General features: G+C 40.5%; 1 protein-coding gene across 1 annotated transcript in view; it reads right to left on the bottom strand.

The window, feature by feature from the left end:
* Positions 1-12,507: 12,507 nt before the first annotated feature.
* The window catches only part of TSPAN2 (tetraspanin 2), a 76,533-nt gene continuing 66,433 nt past the window's right edge, over positions 12,508-22,607 (bottom strand). Inside the window, exon 8 of the mRNA XM_007948793.2 lies at positions 12,508-12,573. Within this exon, the coding sequence (XP_007946984.1) occupies positions 12,508-12,573 (66 nt within the window). The remainder of the gene's footprint in view (positions 12,574-22,607) is intronic.

Genomic DNA, 22,607 nt, shown 5'->3' with positions numbered 1-22,607 from the left:
TTCAAGGCTCAGGGGTCCAGGATTATCTTCTGTGTCTGTGTTAATTGGTTTCCCTTTTCTTTGTTGAAGAGGGTCTGTTCAGTCTTTCTGCCTAGTCCGCCGTCTTCAACAATCTACTTCTGTGAGATTTACCCCCTCAGAAACTCAAAAGGGATTGCTATGGGTCTGAATCAACTTGATGGCAGTGGAGTTTTGCTTTTAGAATACAGAACATTTTCAAACTTTGCACCCAAAGATTGCCCCTGGGGCAACACCAGATTTTGCATGCTTATGATTAAAAATACCTTGGCTTGGGGAGCTTTGGTGGCATAGTGCCTAAGGTATTTGACTGCTAACCAGAGGTTGTTAGTTCAAACCCACCAGCCACTCCTTGGAAGGAAGACCGGGCAATCTGCTTCCATGGAGACATTGCCTCAGAAACCCAAGGAAGGGTCACTATGAGTCTGAATCTACTCGATGGCAGTGAGTTTTGTTTTTGGTTTTTTGGGTTAGGTCAGGTACATCTTAGTCCTCCAAGTGACATCTTTGCTTCTGAACAATTTAAAGAGATCTCTTGCAGCAGGAAAGAAATGGAGAATAGGGACATGATATGCTAATGGAAGCCAGCCTTGAGCAGATTCTCCTAACAGAGGGTCAAGAGGTTTCCCTTATCATATAGAAAGTGAATATGAGACCACTAAGGGTTATGAGGAGTTAGTTACGTGATCAGTAGTTGAAGAAATATATGGCATCAGGGTACTACTAGAAACACCTACTTCCAAAGGTTCGAAGCAGGGTTGGAGTGAAGATGAGGAGTAAGGAATATGTGAAATCTGCAATATAATACTTTATCCTAGTCATGCAAATGTGATGGGTAAAACGTCATCAACACTGAGTAGACAGTATACAAACTATTTAACTTAATTGCTGTGGACCAACTAACCTATGAAAGTTATACCCCAAAAAGTCAATTTACAAAGCCTAGAAAAGAGGCCAAGATCATTTTACATGTGCAAGTCTAAATCCTTCATAGTCCTTCAAGTAATAGGAGATACTCTCCAGTGTTTAAATGAAAAGCGACTTGTGCTGTTTTGCCTTTTGATGTCAGGAAAAATGATCATGAAAGATTTTGGGGACAGGAGAGAGTGCTAAAGGGTTTAATAGAATAGGGAAAAACAAACAAAAAACTCATTGCCATGGAGTATAGCGACTCCCATTGGGTTTCCGAGGCAGTAAATCTTTTCAGAGTCATTCTAAATTCTAATCTAAACCTTCATTGATATTGACACTGGTTTCCAGAAAATGTGTTTAGCAGGCAGTTGTTTACTTCTCTTTTCCTTCCTTAGATAATCTTTCATGAGAGTTTGGTTTCCATAGATGCATGAAATGAGATAAATCTCCCGCCCTGCAGACTTGACCTCAAAAAAGACAATTTATCTTGTATTTGTCCATTTCTCCCATCTACACTGCCACCATCAAGGGGAATATCACCTTGGTCAGTGGGGCCAGTTAGCCAGCAGCTAGCTGGCCAGCAGGGCCAGTTAGCCAGTCCCATAGCTTCAATGGCATTTGGGATGTGAAGGTTTATCAGGAGCTCTGGTACTGTAGTGCCTAAGGCATTTGACAGCTAACTAGAAGGCTGCTGGTTCAAACCCACCAGCCGCTCCTTGGAAGGAAGGTTGGGTCATCTACTTCGTGGTGATGTTGTTGTTGTTGTTGTTGTTATGTGCCGTCGAGTCGGCCCTGATTCATAGTGACCCCTCCTTGGGTTTCCAAGGCAGTATCACTATGGAAGTAGGATTGCCCAACCTTCCTTCCAAGGAGTGGCTGGTGGGTTTGAACCGCTAGCCTTCTGGTTAGCAGTCAAGTGCTTTAGCCACTATGCTACCAGAGCTCCTACTTCGTAGTGATACTGCCTTGGAAACCTAAAGACTCACAGCAACCCCTCCTTGGGTTTCTGAGGCAGTATCACTATGGAAGTAGATTGCCCAACCTTCCTTCCGAGGAGTGGGTGGTGGGTTTGAACCGCCAGCCTTCTGGTTAGCAGTCAAATGTGTTAGGCACTTTGGCCAGGTATCCTGTAAATGCCTGCATGCTGACAGTGTTGGGGGTGAGAGGGTAGTGTAGATGGGTTAATGCTGTATTCAGGCTTGAATTCTAAAGCACTTGGTTTGCAGAAGACTGCAGTCTACAGTGGGAGCCCCAGATCCATTTTGAGTCTTGATATAAATTCAGAAGACATTTGAGTTTCTGATCATTAATGTGGCAATGTTGTTATGCTTAGAAAAGTCTAGGACAAACTTCAGAAGGGGAAGTTTGCCTTAAGGAAGAGCATGGTTGGAAGTAGATTATGTTCACACAAAGAACTAGGGAACTTGCCAGGGTGTGTCCTTAATAATTTACTGAATATAGCTGAATGTCATCTAATTTAAGTTAAAGGTTGGGGTCCTGGTATTGTTTTATAGCCTCCTTATGGCTGTGTCTCAGGGCCACATGGTCATGAGTCAGATCCTGACCACCATGCAAGGTGGTCAATCCTCAGAACCCAGTCTGCTAACCTTTCTAAATCTTCAGTTGTACAGTAACAGTCCTTTCCCCACTTTTGTAGCCCTACTTGCAATAGTGATGAATTAATCTGCCACCAATCATGATTTTTGTGATGATTTCCTTTATTTTCTACCATATGTAATTAGCCCTATGATCATGACTCAGCAGACTCCATTTGGCTTCTTGTACTGTGTACATGCTGATGGTTTTCCTCATCCTGGATGATTGTTTTGTCTTTGTCCTAAGGCTTAATAAAATGTCTCTGTAGAACAAGTTTGAATTGAGGGTCTTTTTTCCTTAACATAGAACCAATCCCACACTCTGCCAATAGGGAAGATATAATTCTAGTTTTATATACAAAAGAGTCAGGGACCTCCACTATTTTGGCATAGTGCCTAAGTCATTTGATTGGGCAACCTACTTCTATAGAGATACTGCCTTGGAAGCCCAAGGAGGGGTCGGTATGAGTCAATCCACATGACGTCAGTGAGTTTTTTGTTTTTTTTTAACCTGAAGTTTGAGGAGCCCTAGTAGTTCAGTGGTTAAGTGCTCAGCTGCTAACTGAAAGGTCAGCAGTTTGAACCCACCAGCTGCTCTGCAGTAGAAAGATGTGGCCATCTGTTTCTGTAAAGATTTCAGCCTAGGAAACCATATGGTGCAGTTCTACTCTGTCCTATAGGGTTGCTATTAATTAGCATGGTCTCCAAATATTGATCTAGGGCTTTGGGTTCTCATATTGCTTGATAGCACAGACACTTAAAGCTGCAGGGTTATTACTTCTCTGAAAACTGTCCATCAAATTCAAAACAAAACAAAACAAAACAAAAAAACTCACTGCCATCAAGTGGGATCTGACTCATAGAGACCTCTCTTTGGGTTTCTGAGGCAGTATCACTATGGAAGTAGATTGCCCAAACTTCCTTCCAAGGAGTGGCTGGTGGGTCGAACCACCAGCCTTCTGGTTAGCAGTCAAATGCTGTAGGCACTATGCTACCAGAGCTCCCTCTTTGATTAATAAAGAAAAGTATAAAGTTCATACCTAAGTGGCACTAGTCACAAATGACCTTCATAGATTCTGAAAAACATTTTCCAAGGACTTGAACTGTGAAAAGACTAAGAAACTTAAGGAGGTTCCTTATAAACAGTTAAGTTCAGAAGACATTATTTAAATAGGCTTCCTCAGCCTGCAAGGAGGAGGCTAGGTCTGGGCATGGGTGTGGTGGGTCTGCAACTTCAGGGACCACAGAGTTTCTCAGAGTGGGCACATCAGAGGTAACTTGTTTCCTCCTACCGAAGGCAATCCGTTTGCAATAGATACACATATACATTATATTAAACTATTCATGAAAGTGGAGCTCTCTAGGAGAGATGATCTTTAGAATTAGATGTTGCTTGAATGGGGAGAGAGTTTAGGGATTGGAATGACTGCCAATTTCTTACAACTGGATCCAGTAACTTGGGGATATAGAAATGCTGTTTTGGAGTGCCTTGGTTTTATTTGGGAGCTCTAGGGGGGTAGTGCCAAAGATATTTGACTGCTAACCAGAGGCTGGCAGTTCAAACCCACAAGCCACTCCTCGGAAGGAAGACTGGGCAATCTAAAGATTTACCACCTCAGAAACCCAAAGAGGGGTCACTATGAGTCAAAGTGGGGGTGGGGGGCGTTTAAGAGATAATGAATAGTGAGCTTAGAAATAAGAAGATGAGGAATCATTGTGTGTGTAACAGACAGATGGAATCCTTGGAACATTCTCTGAAGTGGTCATTAAATGTAGCCTCAAGTTTAAAGGAGACAATTCTTGGCAGAGGAAATTTGAGACTTGGTGCTTTCAGAAAGAATCCTTCTTGTTTTTCATTTGACTTCGAAATATAAAGTGTTCTCTCATAATTAAATGGGTTTGGGATCAGTGCAGCACCAATCTCTGCTTTCCTAATGGCCCAACTCTTTAGAAGTGAGTGTACCAGCATGGATATATTGACAAGTAACAACAACACGACGCTTTTTGGTAATTAAACTTCAACTAACGAAAGCTCTTCTTTAAGAAATGGCAGCTTTTTAAAAGCAGCAACTCTGGATCTAAAATGCAGTAAAAATTATTTTATTGCGGTAACTTCCATTCTAACCCTACTAATGTTGGGCTCCTTCCTATCCACTCATCACTCCAGGGTAGCGTAGTGCCTAAGGCACTTGACTGCTAACCAGAAGGCTGGCTGTTCAAGTCCACCAGCCACTCCTTGGAAGGAAGGTTGGGTAATCCTACTTCCGTAGTGATACTGCCTCGGAAACCCAAGGAGGAGTCGCTGTGAGTCGGGTCCAACTCGACGGCACATAACAACAACAACAACATCCTTTAAGGCAACTCCAGTTTCACTTTCTCTACTTCTGTTACCCTCCCTCTGCCTGCGGCTTCTGCTTATGTAGCATACATTTCTTTTTTTCTGGAAACTATATCTCGATTTTCTTTTGAGGGTCCTCCCTATCCCCAAGTGCTAGTTCAAGTGGTTTGAACAGAAATGATGGGAGTGGAACCACTTAGGCTCAGCTAAGCCTGACTGGTTAAAGGATGGGTGTGTGGCCCAATCAATCTCTTCCAGTGTGAGTCGGTTCCAGGGCTGTTATTGTAACTATAGGACAAGGGAGTGCTTGCTCTGCTGGGGTTCCTACGCTGGTAGAAAGTGAGCCTCGAGCCACTGATGACCATCTATAGTATCATCTGGAAATAGCCAGCCTAAGCATAAAGCCCACCCAGGGCAGAGCAAGAGAGACTGAGAAAGAGAGAGAGAGAAATATTGATAATACTGAGCTGAATCTAAAGTTGGCTTTACCCTTTACAGAAACCATGACTTTCCTTTTCCCCTCAAGTGAGAGTTGGATTTCTGACACTTGCAACTGAAATGTCCGGACTCAGCATCTTTCTCACTGGTTTCAGAAGGTGCTTCTGATTCCATCTGCCATCTCCTCCAAGACCTTACTTTCCCCTCTTAATTGACTCCTTATCCTCAATATAAAGTATCCTTCAATCTCCTCCCACTTTAAACCACCACCAAACAACCTTCTCCTGCCCCTGTGCATCCTTTTAATGACTTATCCTCTCTCTCCTTGGCTTCTTATTCCAGGTCCCTCTTGAAACAACAGTGACTTGCTACTGATCCAAAGAATAGGGTAATTTTCAGTCCTGTTCTTCCCTGTCCTCTCTTCTTCCCTAGACCACCCAGTGAAGGTCACCTATCTGGATTCAAAATGTAACACATCCATGGCATTTATCATCAGCTGACTGCCTAGCATCCTAATGAAGTTGAAACTAACATTTTCATGCCTTTTAGTTCCACCTTTCTGTTGGAGTACTCCAAATCTACATGATGTTCTTTAGCAGGCAACAGTGGTATAGATTTGGACAGTACTTCTTTCTGGGAATGTAATTTCACTTGGTGGTGTAGGGGTGAAGATTTGAAACTTTGTGAAGGAAAGGCTAGAGCTGTGATAGTCTTTTGTGTCCTATTGGCCCCCCTGGATACTGTTAAATGTGGAGCATATGAGAAACTCAGGGTTTGTATTAATTCAATTTTGGATGTCTTAAAGGAACATAACAACAACAAAGGAAGTTGCCAGTTTCAGTAAAAGACACTCCAGGTGGCAGCTATTGAAGGATTGCAGGCAGCTGAGAGGTACACTCCAGCTTGAGATAAAGAAAGGAAGGGGAATGAAGAGTTGCTTTGGGGTTTTGAGTTAAAGCAGGGGATTCTAATTTTTTAAACTTTAATTTCTCAGTGAGGATTGAATCATAAGAAGTGGCTCATGTTGCTCAAACCCGGGCACTATCATTTTATGTTCTGAAACTTTAGTTGTAGTCTAGACTTCTTTTCTGAGCTCCAGTGTGAGGTAGTCAAGTGTCCTATAGGAGCTCTGGTAGTGTAGTGTGTAAGGCATTTGACTGCTAACCACAAGGCTGGTGGTTCAAACCTACCAGCCACTCCTCGGAAGGAAGACTGGACAATCTACTTCCATTGAGACACTGCCTTGGAAACCGAAGGAGAGGTCGCTATGAGTCAGATACAACTCGACGGCAGTGTGTTTGGTTCTATATTCAAACTCTAAGCCGTCAAGTTGGATCTGACTCATAGTGGTCCTATAGTCATCTCGAATTCAAGTTGCCATTAAAATCTGCGTATCCTCCTGTGTTTTCTTCTCTGTAGGTAGCATTATCTACTGAGTTGCCATGTCAGAAATGTGGGAATTATCTCGGTTCCTCCCTTCCCCTCATCCCTAACATCCAATTAGACTCTTTCTCCTGAATTTTTCTGATCTCTGTCAACTTAGTAGAGTTTCCAGTACATTAGTCAGAAATCCCCATGACTCTGGCCTTTTGCCTGCCAATTATTCTTCATACTGAGACAGAGTGAACTTTAAAAAAGTTCAGATTTGATTTTGTAACTGTTTAAAATTCTTCCCTGTTGTCTCAGGACAAAGATAAGTCTCCTTAGCACAGTTGAACAGGGCCCTTTACCTTTTCAGCTTCAGCTTCTGACAGACCTTCCTTGAACATTTCCGTGCTTTCTTTTCTCCCCATGGTTTTCTTGCACGCCACTCCCTAGTGATTTCCTTTCCCTCCTCCACCCCTACTACTTTTTTACTTGGCTGATTTGTACTAGTTTCTTCAGGACTTAGCTTCCAAAAAACCACCGTTATCAAGTCTATTCCAACCTATAGCGACCCCCACTGGGTTTCCAAGGTTTTCCAATCTACAGAAGTAGATTGCTCCATCTTCCTTCCGTTCTCAGCAACCTTCTGCTTAGTAGCCAAATGCCTTACACACAGCACCACAAGAGCTCCTTCAAACCAAACCAAACCAAACTCACTGCCATCGACTTAATTCCAATTCATGGCAACCCCCATTGAGTTCCCAAGGCAGTAAATCTTTATAGCAGTAGATTGCCCCATCTTCCTTCTGTGGAGTGGCCGGTGAGTTTGAACGAGACTCCAAAATTCAGAACTCCTCCTCCCTGACCACTCTGGGTTAATGATCATAGTAGTATGTCTCTCATGGTAATACACTTGCTTACTTTTCTCCAAACTGTAAGATCTTTGAGGGCAGAGTTCTCCCGTTCATCTTAGCATATGAATATTCTTATATATATTTATTAAAATGCACAAAATAGTGGTTCTCAAACAAATTAAAAAGCCAATTCTAACATCAGAGTGGGTCGCATCTTACAAGGCCAAGCAGGCCCAGGCTATGGCTGGCTATGGCTACTTGATATCAAGTATTTGAATTTAGGGAAATGTATCAAAAGGAATCCTTTCATTCAACAAATGAATGGGTCCAAGTAAGCAGAGTTGGAGTTACGCAGAAGTGCCTTAAGTTACTCATGACACCTAAAAAATTATGTTTGAGCTATAAATAACAAAAACTTCTCATCAGAGTAACAAGCTAATAATTATAACAATAGTTAATATTCATTAGCTGCCAGGTGTGCGCTAAGTACTTTATACCGATAATTTAAAAAAAGAAAAAATAATAATAAATTACACAGGAGAAAAAACAAATACCAAAGCTTTGTATTTCTGGCACATTAGTTAAAAACTTTACAGCATAGGTTATACTTTGGAGCTTTTAGGAGCTCTGGGGGCATAGTGTCTAAGGCACTTGCCTGCTAACCAGAAGGCTGGCGGTTCAAACCCACCAGCCACTCCTCGGAAGGAAGGTTGGGCAATCCTACTTCTGTAGTGATACTGCCTCAGCAACCCAAGGAGGGGTCGCTATGAGTCGGGTCTGACTCGACGGCAGTGGGTCTTTGGGTGGAGGACAAGTGGCTTCTATTGCTCATGCCCTGTCTGTCTCCAGAAGAGAACTATCTGAACAGTGGATTCCTGGAACGGGTTTAATATTTGTTGTTATAACGAGAATATGAACAAGTCATTTCACCTTTCAAAGGACACCTACATTTAATACCTTACATTTTATAGGTAAAAATGAAGAATCATGTTAAAAGTAGAAATATGTTATCCCTCTTAAAACATACCTTAACACAAATTTAATTTTGATGAACCAAAACTAAGAGGATGAAATTAATTTAATTTCAAGAGCCCATGAGTGCAATTCCCAGGGTGGGGAAAATGGGATTCCTGAAATTGAGGGGCTGGTGGCCAAAGGGGATGTCAAGGTAGCAGGGAACCAGGAACATCGGTGGTTCATAGAAGCCTCAGTGGTTGCACATGGGGACCTGGAAACCACGTTACACCTATGACACGAAGCGTTTCTCTTCCTTTTACCATTTGGTAAACTCACTTCATAAGTAAAAGCATGTTCTCTGTCTCACTGCAATGTGAGAACTGCTCAGGGGATGGAGGGGCGGGGAGCAGAGAGCAGCTGCTGTTGCTGATTGCATTGGGGTCTACACTCGACGCTGATTTAGTGTGCAGTTTTCACATACTGAACCACAGATAACAAAGTAGCTATTCTGGGAAAGAGAAGTATAATTCGGGTGAAACAATATTAATTGAAATACAACTATAGGCAATGAAAGTTCTTAGGGCAGGTGTTGCTTTTTTAGCCCAGCTCCCAAGAGAAACATAAAGAAAGTTAGTACTCTGTTATCTTTTGCACAGTTTTGTGTGGATTGGACATTTAGATAAGTTGTGTGAAGGTTAAGTAGAAAGATATAATAGTATTTTAAGATAAAATCAAACAATTCCAGTTCTTAGGAAATTTAATTTGAAATAACTTAAAATATTTCATCATTAAGAAATTTTGATTTAGTGCCTTAGCAACAGAGGCTTAATAAAATGTTTGGGCTGTTCTCAAATTAGCTTAAGCAAGCAGAAATAACAACAACTATATATACTGGGCAATCTACATCTATAGAGATACTGCCTCAGAAACCCAAGGAGGGCTCTCTATGAGTTGAAATTGAATATATAAAATATATATATTTGTGTATGTATACATATATTTTGAAATATGTATAACTTGAATATATATATATATATATATACACACATACATACATATGTGTGTATATATATATATATATTCAAGTTATACATATTTCAAATTATATACACACACACACATATCTATCTCTGTCTCTTTATATAAAATGTATAATCTACCCTCATTCAGTGATGCAGTTCTCTAATTTTACTTATGGCATAAAATTTGGAAAAGATTACCTCCAAAAGGGGCACATTAATCATATATGGAACAGATCTCTGCTTTCTTATTTTTATCTATGATAGTAGTCTTTGTCAAGGTTGTTAATTCACACAATGAATGACACTCAGTTTTGTTGAGTCAGAGATGACTTGGAATGAACCTGAGTGTGCACTTGGGTCTATCTCCTGTCTTCAGACAAATAGATGAACTAAACCCACCAAGAGAGATTGACAATTTTTTTTTTTTTTTTTTGCTTTTAAAGTTTCATTTCATAACTACTGGAGTACAAATATCTATTTCATGAAGTGACTTTCTTAAAATAATCTTTTCTTTACCTGTGTTGTTAGATGTCAAGTTGACTCTGACTCATAGCCACCCTATATATAACAGAACAAAACTGTTCCCCGTCAGGCACCATAGACCATAGCGCTGTGCTTGAGCCCATTGTAGCAGCCACAGTGTCATCCATCTTGTTGAGGGTCTTTTCCCTTTTCACTGATCCTCTACTTTACCAAGGAGCTCTGATAGCATAGTGCCTAAGGCATTTGACTGCTAACCAGAAGCCTTGTGGTTCAAACTCACCAGCCACTCCTTGGAAGGAAGGTTGGGCAATCTACTTCTGCAGTGATACCACCTTGGAAACCCAAGGAGGGGGTCACTAGAAGTTGGGTCTGACTCGACGGCAGTGTGTTTGGGTTTGTTCGTTTACAGATCTAATAAAATAGCCATGCATAATTAAATTTTTAGCCTTCTCATCTGATGTTTTTTTCTAGAAGCTTTCTCCAAAGTTAGTAGCAGTAACAAGCATGGCAGAAAGAGACATGTAACTCTCGTTGGGATGGAGCCTATTTCAAGCAGTTATGTCTTTTCAGCAAAGGCTTTATAAAAGGTTTTTGGGAGTGTGGTACCTTCCTTTAGTGCACACCTGAGACTTGTTTTCTCACATATGTACATGTACATGTACATGTTTCCAAGTACCCCATACTTTCACTTTGGTATGGGATTTTAAAATGCAATTTAAACAAGAAAACAACTCCATGATTTACTAAATGTACCAACTTGTTAGAAGCCTTGATGACACAATGGTTAAACACTCGGCTGCTAAATGAAAAGTTGGCAGTTTGAACCCACTCAGTGGGTACGAGGCAGAAAAGACCTGGCAATCTGCTTCCATAAAGATTACAGCACAGGAAACCCTTTGGGGGCAGTTAGTTCTATTCTGACACATTGAGTCACTATGAATTGAAAACTGACTCAAAGTCACTTCACAACAACTACCACCAGGTTGTTAAAAGTTACCAATAAATATGTCAATTCATATCCTGAATTTGAGTTTCTTGTTGTTGTTATGACTTGCCATATGAGTTGATTTTGACTCATGGTGACCTCATGTGTACAGAGTAGAACTGGGCTCCACAGGGTTTGCAAGGCTGTGATCTTTCAGAAGCAGATTACCAGTCCTGTCTTCGGGGTGGGCTTGAACCGCCAGACTTTCAGCTAGTGAAGGCTTAACTGTATGCACCACCCAGGGAGTCCAAATTTGGGGTTACGTTCATAAAATGAAGTATTTCCATAGGGGATTTGTACAGAAAGGACATACTTACGTTGTGTGTGTGTATGTATTTCCTCAGCTTGTCCCTTTTGTGTGCACACAACCAGGAGAAGATACTTTCTATTTTTTTTTTCCCCAAAAATGCTCATGAGATAATATTTCAATTATGTAGGATTATGTTTTATTCATTTTAAGTGGTGAAAACTGTAGTTCTTAGCTCTAGGGAAAATAATTCTCTAAGGGAATAAATAAAGAGAATACAAAAAAATTAGGAAAATATGTAAACTCAAGTTATGAGGTATATTTCAAAGATACAGTGCCAGTAAAGATTCTCTTTCCCACAATTTGAGACCACCAGACATCCTGCTCTTGTCTTTCTATCTTTACATTTGGAGAAACTCAGAGGAGTCTGGATTAAAAGCCACCTTGAGGATGTGAGTGAGGGCTGTAAAGCAGGGTCAGAACAGGAAAGTAGTAAAGCAATATTTACATATTTTTGTCGAAGAACAAAAATATTTCTGTAAAAACTTTTAGAAGTTTTTTTTAAAGTCCTAAAAACACTCATTTTTATAGAGCACATGATTGTCTTTGTGACTACTCTTTCCAGAGGGAGGTTTTTTTTTGTTTTGAGACACTAGGAAACCATGACTTATTCACATTAGATTTTCCGTGCTATATTTAGTTTTACAGATGTCTTTAGTTCTAAGGCTGTATTTACTATATTCTGGAATAGTACATATACAAAAAAAGCCCAGGAAACCTTTACACCCAACTTAGTCAATTTTAACATTCCACTCTGATCTCTCAATTCCTGTAGCCTATTCCTGCCATTAGCTAGAAATCCCTGAATTCTCTGTATCCAACTCTCTATGGCTAGAATTTGAGACAGTGACCATTTAATAATTTTTCCGAACAGCCAAGTTTGGAAAGTTTATAAAAGATTTTTGACTGTTGTTCTGGGTGTTTGTTAAGTAGATTGTTCTTCTTACATAACAAAAATCAGGAATTCCCAGGAAACAGATCTCACTACATATAATGCATATACCAGAAACACACAAGCACAAAAATGAGTATGTTCTCAGTCGATACACACAGGCATTCACTCAAGGAGTAAACCAGTAATAAGCCCTACATACACACATGTGCAAATGTATAATTGACATCAAATTACTTTTAGGTCATAATGTCCTTTGAATATTAAAAATGAGCCCGAAGGCAGCTCCCGTGACTTTTAGTATGAAAGATTTAGATCGTAATTTTCACATAGAAGTAGCTTCATATCACATCTCGTGAGTTTCGTATTGCACAGCAAAGGACCATGCTGAATATCATGCCAAAGATCTGAAACAGAAGGAACCACATATTAGTGACTTTCAAATGTGTCAGAAAACTGCCTAGATGTCTAACTCATGGTAACCAATAATTACTGGTTATAAATGGCATTATTATACATGCTGCATAACAATGGCTACTTGTTAAAGATTTCAAAATTAGATGCTTAAAATGTACTACTATATTTTATTGTTAACAAATAATAAGGATTCTACATTAAGAAAAGGGCTTTGTTTTTAGCTTAAAGAAGAGTTCTTAATTATTGTAAAAAAGATGGATACACTACTGGTTTTGTGGTTTTATATCTCAGGTAAATCCCAGATCTTGTATCTCTTTTACATATCTTGAAAAATATGTTGTTTAAACACCCTTGTGATCTAAATAGCTTTCTAGCACTGGAAAAGTTTTGAATTTTTGCAGCGGTGACCACATACTGAGAGTAGAACATCTCTTTATTTCTGGTTCATTTCTTTTTTTCTTTTCCCCCCCCCTGGTCCATTTCTAGTACAAATGCTGCTTCACTGTTTAACTCAGTATTTTTGCCAAACCATAAATATAAGTGTTTGAACTATGGGATTACTGACTTCTCTCTCTTGGGTAGTTCTTTGAGAAGCCAAATATCTGGGCAAAATCAATGCCACTCATACGGTTTGAAGGGAAGGATTACAGAAGACGCTTCTTGTCCTTGATCATTTCCCTTCAATTCTGCAAGGCCTGTGTAACCCTATCTGTGGGTATGCAATGTTGAAAAATTATCATCAGTGTTCTTTTAAAAAATTAGTAGCATAATTTTCTGGTTCTCTCATCCTAAGTCAGACTAACACCCAGCCACTGCTATCGAGTTGCTTCTGACTCTTAATGACCCTAGAAAACCAAAACCTACTGCCATCAAGTTGATTCTGACTCACAGTAACCCCCATTGGGTTTCCGAGGTGGTAAATTTTTACAGAAGTAGATTGCCTAGTCATCCTTCCACAGAATGGCTGGTGGGTTTGAACCAGCAACCTTCTGGTTAGAAGTCAAATGCCTTAGGCACTGCACCACCAGAGCTCCTTTAATGACCCTAGAGGAGATGGTTTGGAAAATTAAGGGAGACCAGGAAATGAGCTGGCATTGGCTTGGAACAGCTAAGGGAGATGAACTTGTCTCTCGGTTAGTTGTCATGTGGTGGGTCACAAGTTGCTGTGAGGCTGGAGGCTATGCCACCATGTTGCAAAGTGCCAGCAGGGTAACCCATGGTGGACTGGCTTCAGCTGAGCTTCTGGGCTTAGACAGACTCAAAAGAAGGAAGAGGCCATCCACCTCTCAAATAATTGGCCAGTGAAAACCTTATGAATAACAGTGAAACACTGTTTGATATTTTACTGGAAAACTTTCTGAATAGCCCTGAAACATCATCCGACATTGTGCTGGAAGATGAGCCCATCAGGTTGGAAGGCACTCAAAATTTGACTGGGGAAGAGCTGACTCCTCAGAGTAGAGACAACCTTAAGGATATGGATAGAGTAAGGCTTTTGGGACTACCATTGTCTGATGTGGCATAACTCAACCAGAAACAGATGCAAAGATCCATTAATAATTGGAACATGGAATGTACAAAGTATGAATCTAGGAAAATTGGAAGTTGTCAACAATGAAATGGAATGCATAAAGATCGACATCCTAGGCATTAGTGAGCTGAAATGAACTGGTTTTAGGCCAGTTTGAATCAGACAATCATATGATTTTCTATGCCAGGAATGACAAATTGAAGAGGAATTGTGTGGCATTCATTGTCACAAAGAGTGTTTCAAGATCTATCCCGAAGTACAACATTGTCAGTGATAGGATAATATCCATACATCTACAGCTACAAGGGAGCTGTGGTAGCATAGTGCCTAAGGCACTTGACTGCTAACCAGAAGGCTAGGGGTTGAAACACACCAGCCACTCCTCTGAAGAAAGGTTGGGCAATCTACTTCTGTAGTGATACTGCCTGGGAAACCCAGGGAAGGGTCACTGTGAATCAGGTCTGACTCGATGGCACATAACAACAACACCACCAAACACAAGGAAGACTAGCTAATACTACTATTATCTAAATTTATGCACTAACTACCAAAGCCAAAGATGAGGATATTGAAGATTTCTACCAATTTCTGCAGTCTGAAATTGACTGAACATGCAATCAAGATGTGTTGATTATCTCTGGTGACTGGAATGCAAAAGTTGGAAACAAAGAAGAGTTACTGGTAGTTGGAAAATATGGCCTTGGTGACAGAAATAATGCTGGAGAGCGCATGATAGAATTTTGCAAGACCAACAACTTATTCATCATCAATACCTTCTTTCAACAACATAAGCTATGACTATACATGTGGACTTCACCAGATGAAATGCACAGGAATCAGATTGACTACATCTGTGGCAAGAGGCAATGGAGAAGTTCAATATCTTCAGCCAAAACAAGGCCAGGAGCTGATTGTGGAACAGACCATCAACTGCTCATTTGCAAGTTCAAGTTGAAGTTGAAGACAATTAAAACAAGTCCATGAGAGCCACAATATCACTCTCCTGATTGATTATATCCCTCCTGAATTTAGAGACCATTTAAATAATAGGTTTGATGCACTGAACACCAATGATTGAAAACCAGAGGAACTGTGGGATGACATCAAGAACATCATCCATGAAGAAAGCAAGAGGTCATTAAAAAGATGAGAAAGGAAGAAAAGACCAAAATGGATGTCAGAAGAGACTCCAAAACTTGCCCTTGAGCAGAAAGTAGCTAAAGCAAATGGGAGAAATGACAAGATAAAAGAGCTGAACAGAAGATTTCAAAGAGGAGCTCAAGCAGACCAAGCCAATTACTATATTGAAACATGCAAAGACCTGGAGTTAGAAAACCAGAAGGGACACACTCAGCATTTCTCTAGCTGAAAGAACTGAAGGAAAAACTTAAGCCTTGAGTTGCAATATTCAGAGATTTTATGGGCAATATATTGAATGATGCAGGAAACATCAAAAGATGGAAGGAGTACACAGAGTTACTGTATCAAAAAGAATTGGTCTATGTTAATCCACTTCAGGAGGTGGCATATGATCAAGAACTAATGGTATTGAAGGAAGAAGTCAAAGCTGCACTGAAGGAATTGGTGAAGAATAGGCTCCAGGAATTGATGGAATACCATTGACATGTTTCAACAAACAGATGCCCTGCTGGAAGAACTTACTTGGTTATGCCAAGAAATTTGGAAGACAGCTACCTGGCCAACTGACTGGAAGAGATCCATATTTGTACCCATTCCAAAGAAAGGTGATCCCACAGAATGTGGAAATTATCGAACAATATCATTAATACCACATGCAAGTAAAATCTTACTGAAGACAATTCAAAACAGTTACAGCAGTATATTGAGAGAGAACTTCCAGAGATGCAAGCTGGATTCAGAAGAGGATGTGGAACAAGGGATATCATTGCTGATGTCAGATGGATTTTGGCCCAGAGCAAGGAATACCAGAAAGATGTTTACTTATGTTTTATTGACTATGCAAAAGCATTACATTGTGTGGATCATAACAAATTGTGGATAACATTGAGAAGAATGGGAATTCCAAAATGCTTAATTGTACTCATGAGGAACCTGTACATAGACCATGAGGCTGCTGTTCAAACAAAACAAGGAGATACTGCATGGTTCAAAATCAAAAAGGGAGTGTGTCAAGGTTGTATCCTTTCACAATATTTATTCAACTTGTATGCTGAGCAAATAATCAGAGAAGCTGGATTACATAAAGAACATGGCATCAGGATTGGAGGAAGAATCATTAACAACTTGTGATATGAAAAACTTTGCTTGGTGAAAGTGAGGATGACTTGAAGCACTTACTGATGAAGATTAAAGACTACAGTCTGCAGTATGGATTACACCTCAATATAAAGAAGACAAAAATTCTCACAACTGGTCCAATAAACAGCTTCATGGTGGATGGAGAAAAGATTGAAGTTGTCAAGGATTTCATATCATTTGGCTCCTAATCAACACCAATGGAAGCAGCAGTCAAGACATCAGATGATGTATTGGATTGGGCAAATCTGCTGCAAAAGACTTCTTTCAAGTATTGAAGAGCAAAGATGTCTCCTTGATGATTAAGGTGCACCTAACCCAAGCCATGGTGTTTTGGTTACCTCTGTGCTGCTCTTACAGAAAATACCACAAATGGGATTGATTGAACAAACAGGAGTTTATTCTTTTACAGTTTGGGAGGTTAGAAGTCTGAGTTCAAAGTGCCAGGCTCTAGGGGCTGTGTGAAAGCCCCTCGACCTTGGGCTTCAGGTCTGCCTCTTGCTCCTGGCCCACTGAAACTAGAGGCATTTCTTCACTCAGGTAGCTACTGGCTGCTGAGGCTAACAAGCCCAAGGTCAACAAATAAAATGGCACAGTCCCAATGTTACCAAACCACATGGTAAGCCATTAATTCAAGTCTACTGAAAGTTCCAAGGTCAGCAGAGCATGGCAGGCTGCTGAACAATGACACAGCTACATGCAGCGTTCAAGATTGCCCTGAGCTAGAGCTCATTCCCAAAGCTGTTTCTTATATATAGGAAGCAGACCACATAGCCAAAGCAGCTACTCAGCTGCTCCAATAGATTCCACCATGGAGTTAATTATCAATTTCACCATGAGGAATAATTACATTCAACTAGGCCCAGCCAACTTGGCACACAAAATTAACCACCACACATGGTATTTTCAATTGCCTCTTATGCATGTTAGAGCTGGATAATGAATAAGGAAGAATGAAAAAAAGTTGATGCTTCTGGGTTGTGGTGTTGGAGAAGAATGCTAAGAGTACCATCGTCTGTCAAAAGGACTAACAAATCTGTCCTGGAGGAGGTGCAGCCAGAATGCTCCTTGGAAGCGAGAATGGCTAGGCTTCATCTCACCTACTGTGGTCATGTTGTCAGAAGGGACCATTCCCTGGAGAAGGATATGATGCTTGGTAAAGAGGAGGGTCAACGAAGAAGGGGAAGGCCCTCAGTGAGATGGATAGACACAGTGGCTGCAGTGAAGGGCTCAGGTATAGCAAGGATCATGAGGCTGGCACAGGACCAGGCAGTATTTTGTTCTGCTGGGTTGCGATGAGTTGGAGACAACTTGACAGCACCTAACAACAGCAGCAACATATGCATGTGAGAGCTGGACAACAAATAAAGAAGACCGAAGAAGAGTTGATGCTTTTGAGTTGTGGTGCTGGCGAAGAATGCTGAAAGTACCATGGACTGCTAAAAGAACTAACAGATCTGTCCTGGAGGAAGTGCAGCCGGAAGGCTCCTTGGAAGTGAGAATGGCCAGACTTTGTCTCACCAACTTTGGTCATGTTGTCAGAAGGGACCATTTCCTGGAGAAGGATATTGTGCTTGGTAAAGTGGAGGGTCAACAAAAAAGGGGAAGGCCTTCAACAAGATGGATTGACACAGTGGCTGCAATGATGGACTGAGGTTTACCAAGGATCATGAGGCTGCCACAGGACCAGGCAGTGTTTCATTCTGCTGTGCATAGGGTCACTATGAGTCATAGCCAACTTGACAGAACCTAACAACAACAACAACAACAGAGGAGAGAAGAACTGCCTCACAGGGTTTCCAAGGCTGTAAATCTTTATGGAAGCAGACTGCCTCATCTTTCTCCCTTGGACCAGCTAGTGGGTTCAAACTGCCGACCTACTGGTTAGCAGTCATGTGCTTTTAACCACTGAGCCACCAGAGCTCCTTAAAGTCAGACTAGGATCTGTGAATGCTAAATTCAAAATAGCATGAATTATTATTATTATTATTATTATTATTGGAGGTAAGGGGGTTTATGGTAAGGGAATTGTCAGGAGCAAGATTTTAAGCTTCTGGCTAATGCACCTCAGAGTGTGTGGCAGGGGAGACACCTAATGGACATGTGGTTAACTGATTAAACTGTGAAACTTACAAAGAAAAGCATTAAAGAAGAAACTGTAGGGGTGTTGATTTTAGATGGCCAACAGAGGGCACTTCCCCTTTAGCTTGGTTGTAAGGCTGGATGCAAACACTACTTCATTCTGGTTGTACTCTCAGGGAATCCCCTCAGAAAGAAACCTCTTCAGCCTCAGCCTGCCACTGTCATGAGTCATTAGTGGCCACTTCTAGGCTGCCCATTTGTTGAGATTAGGGAATTGTTTGTATTGTTGTTGTTGTTGTTGTTGTTATGTGCCATCGAGTCGGCCCCGACTCATAGCGACCCCTCCTTGGGTTTCCGAGGCAGTATCACTACGGAAGTAGGATTGCCCAACCTTCCTTCCGAGGAGTGGCTGGTGGGTTTGAACCGCCAGCCTTCTGGTTAGCAGTCAAGTGTGTTAGGGGCTATCAAGTTGGTTCCAACTCATAGCAACCCTATACACAACAGAACCAAACACTGCCCTGTCCTGTGTCATCCTCACAACTTTTGCTATGTTTCAGGCCACTGATGAAGGCACTGTGTCAGTCTATCTCTTTGAGGGTCTTCCTCTTTTTTTGCTGACCCTTTACTTTAATAAGCATGATGTCCTTCTTCAGAGACTGGTCCCTCCTGATAACATGTCCAAAGTATGTAACACAATGTCTTGCCATCCTGCTTCCAGTGAGCATTCTGGCTGCACTTCTTCCAAGACAGATTTGTTTGTCCTTCTGGCAGTCCATAGTATATTCAATATTCATTGCCAACACTATAATTCAAAGGCATCAATTCTTCTTTAATCTTTCTTATTCATTGTCAAGCTTTCACATGCACATAAGATAAATGAATTGTTAGGAGAGCATGTTTGGTTCCTCCATAATATAGGACATTTTCAAACTTTGTACCCAAGGATTGATCCTGGGGCTCTACAGAATGGTGACCGGGCTAGTACAAGAGCAGAAAGGGAGGGTTTGAGAGATATTGTTGGATTTGGAGGCAATGTTTTCTACCTACTGCCTTACCTCTGTGCTCTGATACAGAAAAGGGGAAGGGTACTTGTGTGTTCCCTGAGAACTGTCGATTCATTGATTTCCTTGCAATTCCTGTTGCCCTTGCTTTAGTTTAGACCATGAGTTAATATATAGAGAGGGCTACAGAGAAACGACTCGACGGCACCTAACAACAACAACAACACAGAGTAAGTCCACCACTCATATATCACTTTTTCATGTGGTTGCTTGCATGTTGCTGTGATCATGGCAGCTACGCCACCAATATTTCAAATACCAAAGGGTCACCCATGGTAGACAGGTTTCAGTAGAGCTACCAGACTCAGAAAGACTAGGGAGAAGGATTTGGAGGTCTACTTCTGAAAAAATTGTTCAGTAAAAACCTTATGAATAACAGTGAAATACTGTCTGATATAGTGCCAGAAGATGAGCCCCTCAGGTTGGAAGGCACTTAAAATACAACTGGGGAAGAGCTGCCTCTTCAAAGTAGAGTTGAATTGAATGTATTTGATGTATTTTGATGTAGCGTGAAAATGAGAAGCAACAGCTGTAAACATCCATTAATAATCAGAATGTGGATTGTAAGAAGTATGAATCTGGTAAAATTTGAAGTTGTCAAAAATGAAATGGAATGCATTAGTGAGCTGAAATGGATTGATATTGCCATTTTTAATTGGAAAATCCTATGGTCTACTATGCCAGGAATGACAAATTGAAGGGGAATGGCATAAAATTTATTGTCAAAAAGAAAATTTCAAGATCTATCCTGAAGTACAATGCTGTCAGGCATTGTATAATATATGCCAATATATAATGCCATATATTATCCTATCACTGTATATATATATATATATATAATCATATCAGACCAGTTATATATGACTATTACTCAAATTTGCACAGCAACCACTAATGCCAAAAATGAAAGAACTGAAGATATTTACCAACACCTGTTGTCTGAAATTGACCAAATATGCAATCAAGATGCATTGATAATTACTGGTGATTGGAATGTGAAAGTTGGAAACAAAAATGGAGTATCAGTAGTTGGAAAATATGGCTTTGATGACAGAAACAACGCTGGAGATCACATGATAGAATTTTGCAAGACCACCGACTTATTCATTGCAAATACCTCTTTTTTCAACAACATAAATGTTGACTCTTCACCTGGACCTCACTGAATGGAATACACAGGAGCCACATTAACTATATCTGTGGAAAGAGACGATAGAGAAGCTCAATATTATGAGTCAGAACAAGGCCTGGGGCCAATTGTGGAATAGATAATCAACTCCTCATATGCAAAGTTCAAGGTAAAGCCGAAGAAAATTAACAAGTTCATGAGAGCTAAAGTATGACCTTATTTATATACCACCTGAATTTAGAGACCATCTTAAAAACAGATTTGACACACTGAGAACTGAAGATCAGACGAGATGTGAGATGACATCAAGGACATTATGTGTGCAGAAAGCAAAAGGTCAGTAAGAAGATAAGAAAGGATGAAAAGATCAAAATGGATGTCAGAAGAGACTCTAAAACTTACTCTTGAATATAAAGTGAATGGAAGGAATGATGAAGTAAAAAAGCTGAACAGATTTCAAAGGACAGCTTGAAAAGAAAAGTAATATAATGAAATGTGCAAAGACCTGGAGTTAGAAAACCAAAAGAGAAGAAGGTGTTCAGTATTTCTGAAGCTGAAAGAACTGAAGAAAAAAAATTCAAGCCTTGACTTGCAATATTGAAGGATTCTATTGGTAAAATATTGAATGATGCAGGAAGCATCAAAAGAAGATGGCAGGAATACACACAGTCACTGTACTAAAAAGAATTAGTTGACCATTCAACCATTTCAGGAGGTAGCATATTATCAAGAACTGATGGAAGGAGTCCAAACTGCACTGACAGCATTAGCAAAGAACAGGACTCCAGGAATTGAGAGAATACCAATCAAGGTATTTCAACAAATGGATGCAATGCAGCAAGTGTTCATGTATGTACTCCAAGAAATTTAGAAGACAGCCACCTGGCCAATTGACTGGAAGAGATTTATATTTGTGTCCATTCCAAAGAAAGATGATCCAACATAATGTAGAAATTATCAAATGATATTATTACTATCATATGCAAGTAAAATTTGGCTGACATTCAAAATTCAAAAATGGCTGCAGCACTACACCAACAGGGACTTGCCAGTAATTCAAACTGGATTCATAAGAGGACGTGGAACAAGGGCTATCATTGCTGATGTAAGATAGATCTTGGCTGAAAGGAAAGAATACCAGTAAGATGTTTACTTGTGTTTTATTGACTATGCAAAGGCATTTGACTGTGTGGATCATAACACATTATGGATAACATTGTGAAGAATGGGATTTCCAGAACACTAATTGTTATCATGAGGAACCTATACATAGATCAAGAGGCAGTTTTAAACAGAACAAGAGGATACTGTGTGGTTTAAAATTAGTAAGGGTGTACACCAAGTTTGTATCCTTTCATCATGCTTATTCAGTGTTATGCTGAGTAAATAATCTGAGAAGCTGGACTATATGAAGAAGAATATGCCATCAGGATTGGTTGTTGTTGTTATGTGCTATGGAGTCAGACCTGACTCATAGAGACCCCTCCTTGGGTTTTTGAGATGGTATCCCTACGGAAGTAGATCGTCCAACCTTCCTTCTGAGGTAGCTGGTGGGTTTGAATCGTCAGCCTTCTGGTTAGCAGTCAAGTGCCTTAGGCCCTATATGCAGATGACACAACCTTGCTTGCTGAATGTGAAGAACACTTGAAGCACTTACTGATGAAGATCAAAGACTATAGCCTTCAGTATGGATTACAGATCATCATAAAGGCAACAAAAATGCTCACAGTTCAGTTCCGGCAAGATGGCGGACTAGGCAGAAGGATTGCACAGACCCTCTTCAACAAAGAAAAGGGAAACCAATTAACGTAGACACAGAAGATAATTGTGGACCCTGAGCCTTGAAGGGAAGGACACAGAATTGGACTCAACCCCAATTAGCAGAAGAATCTGCGTGAAAATACCAAAAAAAGGAGACATACGGAGCTGCGGTCTGACAGCGAA

The sequence above is a fragment of the Orycteropus afer genome, unplaced genomic scaffold, assembly GCF_000298275.1.
Source record: "Orycteropus afer afer isolate SDZICR_OR568_19922 unplaced genomic scaffold, OryAfe1.0 scaffold00010, whole genome shotgun sequence".
Classification (NCBI taxonomy): domain Eukaryota; kingdom Metazoa; phylum Chordata; class Mammalia; order Tubulidentata; family Orycteropodidae; genus Orycteropus; species Orycteropus afer.
The sequence above is the reverse complement of the archived record's forward strand: the minus strand, read 5'-3'. Positions and strand labels throughout refer to the sequence as shown.